Consider the following 10567-nt stretch of genomic DNA (forward strand, 5'->3'; position numbering starts at 1 on the left):
TTTTATGCTAATCTATACCTCTACCTCTTTTTGAGACAAATATTTGTACGTTTTACTCCTCTACATTATTTTAAAGCTTTATTTACTTTACCTACGTAGAAGTATTGTATTGACACACATTATAAAACTAATAAATTATTATGTTTCATTACAGGTTAAGCTACCCAACTGTATATCAAATAATTCAAGCAAACTTTAAGATGATGTACACATTAATGTATCAATAATCATAACACGTTTGACTTAATATACATGCATCTGAAATGAACCATTCTGCATAATGAGTACTTTTACTTCATATTCAATGCAGGCCTCTTACTTGTAACAGAGTATTTTACTCTTTGGTACCGCTACTTTTACTTAAGTAAAATATCGAAGTACTTCTCCGCCGCTGTTTACACTTTGTTAACATACAGTACCAGTCAAAAGTTCGGACACACCTTCTCATTCAATGGTTTTTCTTCATTTGTATTTTTATTTTTTTCTACATTGTAGATTAATATTGAAGACATCCAAACTATGAAGGAACAGCAAACACCAAACCCGCGTTACTGTCACATCCGTTTTGGCGCCGCCTAGAGGACCCGTGTCGGATCCGCGAACGCGCCATAACGTTTGAAAGCCTATCACCAAGAGCCGAGACGATCATATCATTTGAGATTTTCTTTGCTGGAACACGGTTGCGTAAGTATGATTTATTATTGATTTGTTATTATTATTTGATTTATTTGTTGATATATTGTGGATCCTGAGCGGACCCGTGTCTGATCCCGAACGTCTGAACGCGCCAACACGTTGAAAGCCTATAAAGAGCAGATCATTCAGTTGAGACTTTCTTTCTTTGCTGGAACACGGTTGCGTTACGTAAGCATGATTTATTATTGATTTTGATTTATGTAGGCCTAATTATTTATTGATAGGCCTATATTGCGACATTCACAGTAAACATTGGCCTTTGTGTTTTTGTAATCATCATTTAGACTACGTATGATTGTAATGACGTTGTTTGATATTAGGACTAGCAGTAGGCCTAAATCATTTTTCAGTTAGGCTATCATTTTTTGCACCAGGCTATTGTTAGCTGAGAGGCGATAATCATGTCAGTGTGTAGCCTATTTGATTTAAAATGGAATAGCAATTACGGCAGAATATGTTATGGTAGTTAAGTTAAGTTATCCTTCATTGGGTTAGGGTTAGGGTTGGTCTGTTCTGTTTTAATGTGTCGCTGTTATGTATAAAACCCATAAAATTTGCCATTTTAATCACTGTTATGCTACTGTATAGAACTTGGTCCCCATCTTCTATTTTGTGTTTTCTGCAGCATCTGGATTTGACTGTTGCCCGTTCTGGATTTGACTGTTGCTACAATTTCCTCTGCTGGGTTCGCTTGATCAAGTAAGATACTTTCTGGTTTCTTAAAATGTAATGTTGCTTATACATTTTCTAGCAGTTGGAGCAGTTGGCCACAGAACAAATAATGATACTACTACTGCTACTACTACTAATAATAACTACACAATGCATTTCCTGCAGAAAATGGCACATTTCTATGTTCTTGTCTAGTTTGTAGCAATGAAACAGACAACACCACCATTCAACAATGTGTTTATTTAAATACAACATTAGAAACAATGATTAATGATACATTTTACTTTCTTTTCTTTTTTTCTGAAATGTCTTTTAGAACAACAGTGGAGGCATTTGAAATGTTTTTAAAGGAACCGTCAAATGGCCCAGCTCGACAGAGAGTGGTGAGTTTTCTTACTTAATCTGAATGGTGCCATTAGGTTTATTGATTGCCCATGATTATTGCAAATATTCTATTTAAGCAGCCCTGAACAGGCCTGTCCTGAACCGCCTTTTCCGAGTGGACAGTCAGTGAGTGACAATCTCCCTGGTTTGACATTGTGTGTAAAGGTGGCACAGGTCCATGAGGATGTGAGCCAAGTACATGTTTAGATTTTTTTCAGTTTTTCTACATTTCTGGAAGCTTTCAACAGAAACAAAAACATTTTAAATGCAACTAACCTCAGGAATGTTTACCTACCTGTCTATTTAAAAAAGATGTCTTTGCCTTTTAGATTTCATCTTTGGCCACCATTGGAGGCCAGGATGTGAAGAGGGTGACCTGGAACATCCTGGGCAGGCTGTTCACAGATGAGGTCTCCCATCAGATCAATTGGAAGGGTGTCAACAACAAAAAGCCTTTTAGTAGGATGGCAACAAAGACCTTGCTTTTCAGTAAGTATATAATTCACAGTAATATTAAATACGCTCCAAGTCACGTTTGTTGGGGCAGCCTTAACAATCTTAGCAACCTTCATACCAATATGAAGGTTGCCTTTTTAAACTAGGCTACTATACCAGGCATAGACCTTTTTTTTTTTTTACATTTGATGTCTCTTTTTTTTTTACTCGAAATCAAACATAGTATGACCATGACACCCTGAGCAGCTGATGGCTACTTTGCCTAAGCACATTTTAGTGCTTAGGCAGGTAGGCCTATGCCTGATGGTATGTTTAACACAATGCAATAGCTAGCGCGTCAGTGAAAACCTGACACGGTCACTTATTTAGTAGGGACAATATGCTAGTGAAAATGTTCCTGTTTACTATCAGACAGTGCAATAATGAATGATAATAACAAAAATCCTACCTTTCTGACATGCACTCTGCTGTGAGACTTCCTCTTTTTGATTCCTTCAGTTTCCTTCGGCGTTGACCATGGGTGCGATTCTAGAAAGTGGATATGCCAATACTAGCCTGGGTATACCCATGCTGCCTTGCGCGCGATTTCATTTCCAGCTTCCAGGTTGTTCAGCTGGTTCTATTTGCCGTTTATTGCTTCGTTTTCGAAATGTTTCAAGGTGCTTGCTCCAGTAGTCTTCTCCTTGCTGCTACAGTAGGCCCAAAACAAAATACTCGGTTTATCGAAGCACTTTGCATGTTTGCATGCCTAACAGTTGCCATTAATGCACCCTGTTGTTCACCAAATGTGTGCATTCTTCTTAAAGTTAGTAAAAACCTATTACATAAAATCTGTCTGTTTGATTACAGGTGCTGTGAGGAAAAACGTGGTGACACGGTCAGCCACGGACGCGGAGGTCACCAAACACGCCATCAGGTGGTTCAACCTGGCGGCGGATCGGGCGGCGAGGAGACTTGTCCTTCCTCCATCCACTCCTCCACCCGAATAACAATTAAACAATCTTTTGATTGAACTTCTTGTCGTTCACCAGTTATTCATTTTCTGATATTTTAGCTGTATATAGCGCAGCATTTCATGTTGTAGCCTAATAGATAACATATTTTATGTCTGCACCGACCTATGCCTATAAAGCACTAAATTAGGTCCACAAAATGAATGTAAAGTAGCCTAGCCAACGTAGACTACGTAACAAAAACAGAATAGGCTATAACCTATAATTTTCCATAAATGTAAATGTCAATTTTCTATTTTTCTATTGAGTAGTGATTACTTTTGTGCAGTAAATTGATGTCTTGACTTGAAGCTTTTCTGTTATTGTTATGCCTATTGACAATATTGTTAGGTAAAACATACAAGGCAATGCATATTTAAACGTATGCCTAGGCCTATATTGCTGTAGCCTAGGCTAGGAATGATAGTTTTGAGTTTTATCCTATAGTTTAGTTTATCCTATAGTTTAGTTTATCCTATTTTATCCTACAGCAAGAACAGAAGGGATTTTGAAAATAAGATAAACGGGTCCAAAACGGACCCGGGCCAGATGAGCCAGGATCTTTATGAGTCCGTTGCGGTTCCGCGGCGGATGTCTGTATACATTTCCCGGAGCGGATGTGGCGCGGAGCCACTGCGGATCCGCGATCCGCCTTCGTAGCGGATCCGTCCCTGAGTGCAAGTGAACTCCGATACGGGTCCGTTTCGCGGGTCCGTTCCGGAAGCCGCAATATCTCCGCGGCGGTCCTTTTGCTGTGTGGGACATGGAATTATGTGGTAAACAAACAAATGCTCAACAAACCAGAATATGTTTTATATTTTAGATTCTTCAAAGTAGTTGAATGAGAAGGTGTGTCCAAACTTTTGACTGGTACTGTATCCATAAAAGTAAAATACACACGTAGTCACAGAGCATCTACTATGATTTGGTGATACGGTCGTACACTTTTATTGTCACTAGGTGGCGGTATGCGCCTGAATTCAGCGACTTGCTCTCCACAGTAAAAGAACGGAGCGAAGAAGAACATCCTGCCGACGAGCCTCATTGGTTGAGCCGCAGTGACGTCAGAGCTACTCGTCTGGTTCAGCGCTGTCAACATGGCGGCGGTGGATGTCATTGTGGACAACTTGGTGGCACTCTGGAGGATCCCGGCCGTCAGACACAACTTCCACTGGATATTTCTGCTCATATCGGCGGTGGGATCGATTCTGAAGGAGCTGGAGCTCGTCCCGCAGACATATTTCAGCAGCAACAGAAATGCCCTGAATGTGTGAGTAGTGCTAGTATTTTTTATTTTATTTTTTACTAGCTGAGGATTGATTAATGAATAAAAACTCCTGTGCTCATCTTTCTCTGAGTGTAAACGCTTTATGGTGACCTGCTGGTGTCAGTGAGGTGAAACTATCATCTTCTGATTTTCCTGCGTTGTAATGAAGTGAGCTACTCTGACGTAGTTTGGGTCAAAGGTCAAATGTGGCTTCTGCTGCAAACTTTTGGTTAATGTTTCTGAACCTTACCCCACTAGTAGACCACATGACACTAATACACTGTGCAATACAATAGTTATAATAGTTTCTGTCTGTATATATAATATTTACATATAGTATATATATAATAGTTACTGTGGATTCTTTACTGTTTTTTTATTGCTCATTTGCTTATTTATAATACTTATTTTGATCTTGTTTTTTTTTTAATTATGTCTCTTGTTTGCACTATCCTCTATGCTGCTGTAATCCTGTAAATGTCCCCGCTGTGGGACTAATAAAGGATTATCTTATCTTATCTTATCTTATCTTATTGATAAATGGAAGTCAAGATTTTAAAGCTCACCTCTTCAGCTTTAGTGGGAATTAGAGACAACTGATCACATTTGCTGCTTCCAGCTTCTCAAATGTGAGGATGTGATGCTTTCCTTTGTCATGCATGATAAACTGAATATCTTCAGGTTGGTCAGACAAGACATATTAATAATAGATGATGAAAGTGAACAACAGATTCAGTCCACAGTTGACTGATCGGTCAACCCAACTGTACTAGTGAGGATGTCATTTTCTTTCAGTGTGAATTATTGAAGTAGTAGTGGTTATCTTTTCAGGGATGGCCTCATTTTTCATTCAAGATTTGTTAAAGATGGGAGTATTTATGAAGTAATAAAAGTATGTTCATGGATGGAAATACTAAGAGGGTTAAGATAGATTAATAAATGTGTTAATACCTAGAGAGGAAACTAGTTTAGATTTCCCATGTACAGTGGCAAATTACAAAAGATTCCTTCTATCCAGAGTTTTTCCAAATCTGTACAATATATAGAGTGCAGATAAATGTATACACATACACATGTCACAAATAAGCTATGACAATAAATGATATTAACTGAGAGCTAATGCGAATGCCCCTTTCCTTTTCCAGGTATTTTGTCAAAGTATCCTGGGGGTGGACGCTGCTGCTGCTCACCCCCTTCCTCCTCCTCTCCAACTCCTCCTTCAGCAGGAGCGCGTCCTTCCTCGGCCGCCGGCTGCTGTCCCTGGCGGTGGCAACCACCATCTGGTACGTCTTCACCGAGACCTTCTTCTACATCGAGGACGCGACCGGCTCGTGTTTTGAAACTGACGGCATCGATGTCATCAACAAGGAGTTCACTTCCAAAGTCAGCTGCAGGCGGGCCGGCTACCAATGGGACGGCTATGACATCTCAGGACACTCCTTCATCCTGGCCTACTCGGCTCTCTTCATCATAGAGGAAACGGCACCCATGGCCTTCCTGAAGACGGCCAGTCTGTCTGCACTGACCAAGACGGTCCTCAACCTGTTGTACGTAGCCTTGAATCTGATAGTGATTGTTTGGGTGTGGATGTTTGCCTGCACCTCTGTTTACTTCCATGACCCGTCTCACAAGTTACTAGGGACCATATGCGGCCTGTTAGGGTGGTATCTGACATATCGGGTTTGGTATCTAAAACCTTTTTCCCCGGGACTCCCTCCTCAGCGCCATCCAAAGGGACTGAAACTTCACACCTGAGCTCCAGTCATACTTCCCTGTCCAACATTGTTGCTAATGTTGCAGCCATCCTCATAACAACACACTACATTTGATGTTATCCGTCTTCGGGTCCAAGCCTGCCATTCTATTTTAAGTTATTCCCTCCCCTCAGAAAGGTCGTTTTGTATAGGATGGTGTTTGGCAGCTGCTGTTCCCAAAATGACTCTTGGTAATCTGAGATAAAAACAAGATGCTGCTCTGCTGCCCAGCTTCAGCCTCTCACTTTCAACCTCTGAGACTTGCCTGCTACACAATTGTTTGTCCCCCAGTTTGTTGCCTTATAATGTTTGACTGTTGGATGAGTCATCATAGTTTTTAGATAACTGAGTTGGTACATTTCAGAATGTTTACAGTATAGCACTGATGGCGTAGATCTTTGCAGACCAATGTAAAGAAGCCACACATTTTATTTTATAGGAAACTACCTGCAGAACAAAGTTAGATCAGCCACTGTAACTACAGTGGGCCTAAATGATTTACTGATTTAAATTATATTGTTTGAAGTTGCTGTGACTGTGTGTCAACACTTTGTGTCCATCACAATTTGTAATCAAATATTGCATTGTGTCCAAGCAAAAGCAACAAATCCGTGCAATTGAAATGCTGGAATGAGAGAGTGTTTGGCTTTTGTGCTTGAAAAAATAACTTAAACGATAAATTCATTATCAAAAGAGTTGCAGTTAAATTATCTATTGATGGGCTAATTGATTAATCAACTAATAGTTTCAGTTGTTACTTGATTTGTTGTCAACAAAACCATGAAAAGACCAACCGTCCCACTCCCATAAATACTAACTTCATAACCAAATCTGTATTAATTTGCATCTGAATGTTTGCTAAAACTACAGTGCCCAGCTGCCAGGATTTTTTTTTTTTTATATATCAAAGTTTATATTTATTACGGAAGATTTACGTCCTCAGTAGAAACCGATAGTCTTGAGTCTCAGTGCCACAGACGGAGTAGGAAAGTTGTAAAATATTAAAATAATGATCAAAAATGTGTTGGTTTTGGTCTTTTTGTGGGATTTATTGACAAGGAGTATTATAGTATATTACCAACCTCACCTGAAATGGGGAATTTGGAAAACTAACTATAGGTACTTGTAAATCATAGTGGAAATTTTATGAATATTTATTTACAATGTTACAAGCAAATAACTTTTTCTAGCATGTGTGTGCATTTTCTTGATGTGTCAAATACAGTTACAAGCTCTACAGGGAAGGGAACATCGTAGGTTGTGGTAAAATAATTAACCAGGATCTGTTTATTCCATTTTCATTATTTATTTTTCATTGATGGCAACTGAATAAATTAAGGCTTATGAACAAACATCATAAAAAGCACCATAAATAAATGCATATATATAGAAATATAAAAAATAAAAAGTAAAAAATAAAAAAATACTATAGTGAAACATAATGGCCACAAATCACATCTAGGTTTCTTGACTTGAGTCCTAACCGCTGTGCTTGCAGTAGTGAAAAAGCATTCACAATGATTGGCTGATTATGAAGTCTCTTGACATTTCCCCCCGCAGTGTCATCTGCTGTTTGTCATTTAACAAAAGTAGTGAGTGTCTGAGGATCAAAAAGTAAACATAAAGAACAATTAAGCAGATTTTATAATAAAATCACAAAAAGGAATTCGTACTTTACACTTTGTGTCATCTTGCTTACTTAAAACCTTGGAAAAATTCAGATATATATTTTTAAATCTTCTCTTTTGTACCATTTACATCACTGCTGCTCATGCAAAAACTGTTTGAAACCAAACAACCTCCCTGTTTCCTTTAATGCACATCTCAAATGTCTTCTCTCCAAACAGTTACAACTATATGGCTGTACAGCACTATCCATATCAAACATGAAACTGAACACACATGAACTACAGCTTCTTCACCTCTACTTTCTTCATACGAATCAGATTTATCATCAGATGTGACACAGCAAGTAGATGCTGCTATTAAAGGAGCATTGATCGTCGTCTTTGGTTCAACGTTTTCTGCCACAGCAGCTAATCGCCACCTGCAGAGATGAGTTTCTGCGGTCAGAGAAAACCAGGAGCATCCTAACTGAAAAAAAATGGCTTGAGCTGTACAGAAACACTGTACTGTGAGTCCTTACTGAAATAAATGTCTGTATAACTGGCCATAAAACCAATAGCAGCTTACAACTCCAGCCAGTACCTCATAATGAGTTAAACCTAAAGAGCGCACCGTTCAGGAGCAGAATTATAACATGGTAAAAGCTGGAGGTCTGATTAAGAAAAAAAGCAGAAAGGCTCCCATTAGGGGTGAACAGAGAGTGGAGAGGGAAATGTACACTGCATCAACAAACAATGAGACAGCTGGCAAGGCTGGCCGGGAGGGGAGGCTTTTTCTTTTCCCCCATCATACTCCTTTTAAGCCTTCAGATGAGTCAGCTTCTCCTCCCCTGTTCCCCTTATTTAACCTTTGAGCTCGTGAAAAATTCAGCCCCGGTAAATTGAACGAAACAATGTATAATTAAAAATATCTATCTGTAAAAACAATCTTGCATCTGTCAGGAGGAGTTGGCGACAAACAAACAGCAGTTAAAATCCAGTTTTTGCTTCGCTCAGTATTGCTGAAGGACCATCTTGAACACACTGTACAGTGCAGGTGCTTCAAAGGTTACAATTAGCAAGAGAATATTTAGGAAATCTGTGGTTTTAATGTTCGGTAGTGATCGTAAATTCTGTCTCTGGGCAGTGTCCATCCATCACGAAACGCTTACACATTAAGAAAGTACCCATGCAACGAGATATACATCCTAAACCTAAAGCAACACTATTTGTGCCACAGATGCAGAATTTACAATTTTACTACCAGTTCAGCCAAAGTGTAACTTTTCAAACACCCAAGTTCTGTATATCGTCTGAACTCCTGCTCAGCGATAAAGAGGGTGACGGTGGACCAGTGTGTGCTGTGTGATCGGTGGTGCTCTAAATAAACTGACTTAGTGTGTCTCTGTGTTTTACTCTGTGAAGGGTGTACAGTTATTTAAAAGAAGTCGTTCCACATTTTGTGAAATGCACTTATTCACATTTTTGATGAGAGTTAGACAAGAAGATCGACAGCTTTTTAAGGCCCGTCTGTTAAATTTGATGCAGCAGCTTGATAGTTTAGTTTTTCTTGAAAATATAAATTCAGAAAGTAATGAAGCTCGTTCACTTTTTACATTTTCCTATGTTGCAATTGTGAAAAAATATTATGATAAAAATAAACAGGATTTTAGATTTATTAAAATGAAAAAAAAATGAAATGTCACATAATTATTCAGACCCTTTGTAATGAGACTTGAAATTTAGCTCAGACACCTCCCATCTATCCTGATCATCTTTTTCTTTGAGCTTGGTCACCTCTCTTACAAAGGCCACTGTGCTTTCAGGAACCTTCAATGCAGATCTGTGCCTCGATATGATCCTGTCTGAGCTCTGCAGACAGATCTGAACCTCGTGGCTGGGTTTCTGCTCTGATGTTCATTTTCAGCTGTGAGTCACTGAATAGACAGATATGTGTCTTTCCAAATGATGTCTCATCAACTGAAATTACCTCAGGTGGAACATCTCAAAGATGATAATGTGAGACACCTGAGCTAAATGTCAAGTAACATAGAAAGGGTCTGAATACTTATGTCAATGTGGCATTTTTCTTTTTAATACCTTTTCAAAACAACATCATAAATCTGTTTTTCTCTTTTTCATAATTGGCTGTTGAGTTTAGATTTATTTTAGCAGGAGGCTTCAACTTAATGTGAAACGGTGACGAGGTCTGAATACTTTCTGAACGCACTGTAGATCAGGTAATCTTTGATAAATCCAGAAGGTCATTTAATAAAACTGTTCCCAAGTAATTTCCCGAATCATGAAAGGATGTTCTGCCCATCTGGAAAAAAGTTTTTTACACAATAAATAAAACTGTGCACCTTATTTTGTTAATCCAAACAAAGTCAGAATGTCCCTGCTCAGTTTGTACAATACCCACAAATGTAATCAGATATATGTTCTATATATTCATATGTTTATTTTCAATATTTATTTATTTGTATATAAAATCATGTATCATATGTTTTAGAGAGCAGGGACATATGTCATTTATGGTTACTTGGATTAGAAAATAAAGTCACAACTTCAAAAATGTTTTTCTCATCAAGAGGGTTAAAAGAGTCTGAGGATTGTTTCCAGTATTTATGCTAAGCTAAGCTAACCAGCTACTAGATCTAGCTTCAAAATTAGCATTCACACACATGATACCTTAAGAGCAGTCCACAACCTTCTGGGTTTTTCAAAGATTGCTGGGTTTAT

General features: G+C 38.6%; 1 protein-coding gene across 1 annotated transcript; it reads left to right on the top strand.

Annotated features, from left to right (window-relative positions):
- The first annotated feature begins 3944 nt into the window (after window positions 1–3944).
- fitm2 (fat storage inducing transmembrane protein 2) lies at window positions 3945–9216 on the top strand. Its single transcript, XM_054609502.1, has 3 exons — window positions 3945–3976; window positions 4161–4470; window positions 5613–9216. Exons 2-3 carry the CDS (start codon window positions 4298–4300, stop codon window positions 6220–6222), a joined length of 783 nt encoding a protein of 260 aa, XP_054465477.1. The 5' UTR covers window positions 3945–3976; window positions 4161–4297; the 3' UTR covers window positions 6223–9216.
- The last annotated feature ends 1351 nt before the right edge of the window (window positions 9217–10567 follow it).

This window comes from Anoplopoma fimbria, chromosome 12 (assembly GCF_027596085.1).
Source record: "Anoplopoma fimbria isolate UVic2021 breed Golden Eagle Sablefish chromosome 12, Afim_UVic_2022, whole genome shotgun sequence".
Taxonomy (NCBI): Eukaryota; Metazoa; Chordata; class Actinopteri; order Perciformes; family Anoplopomatidae; genus Anoplopoma; species Anoplopoma fimbria.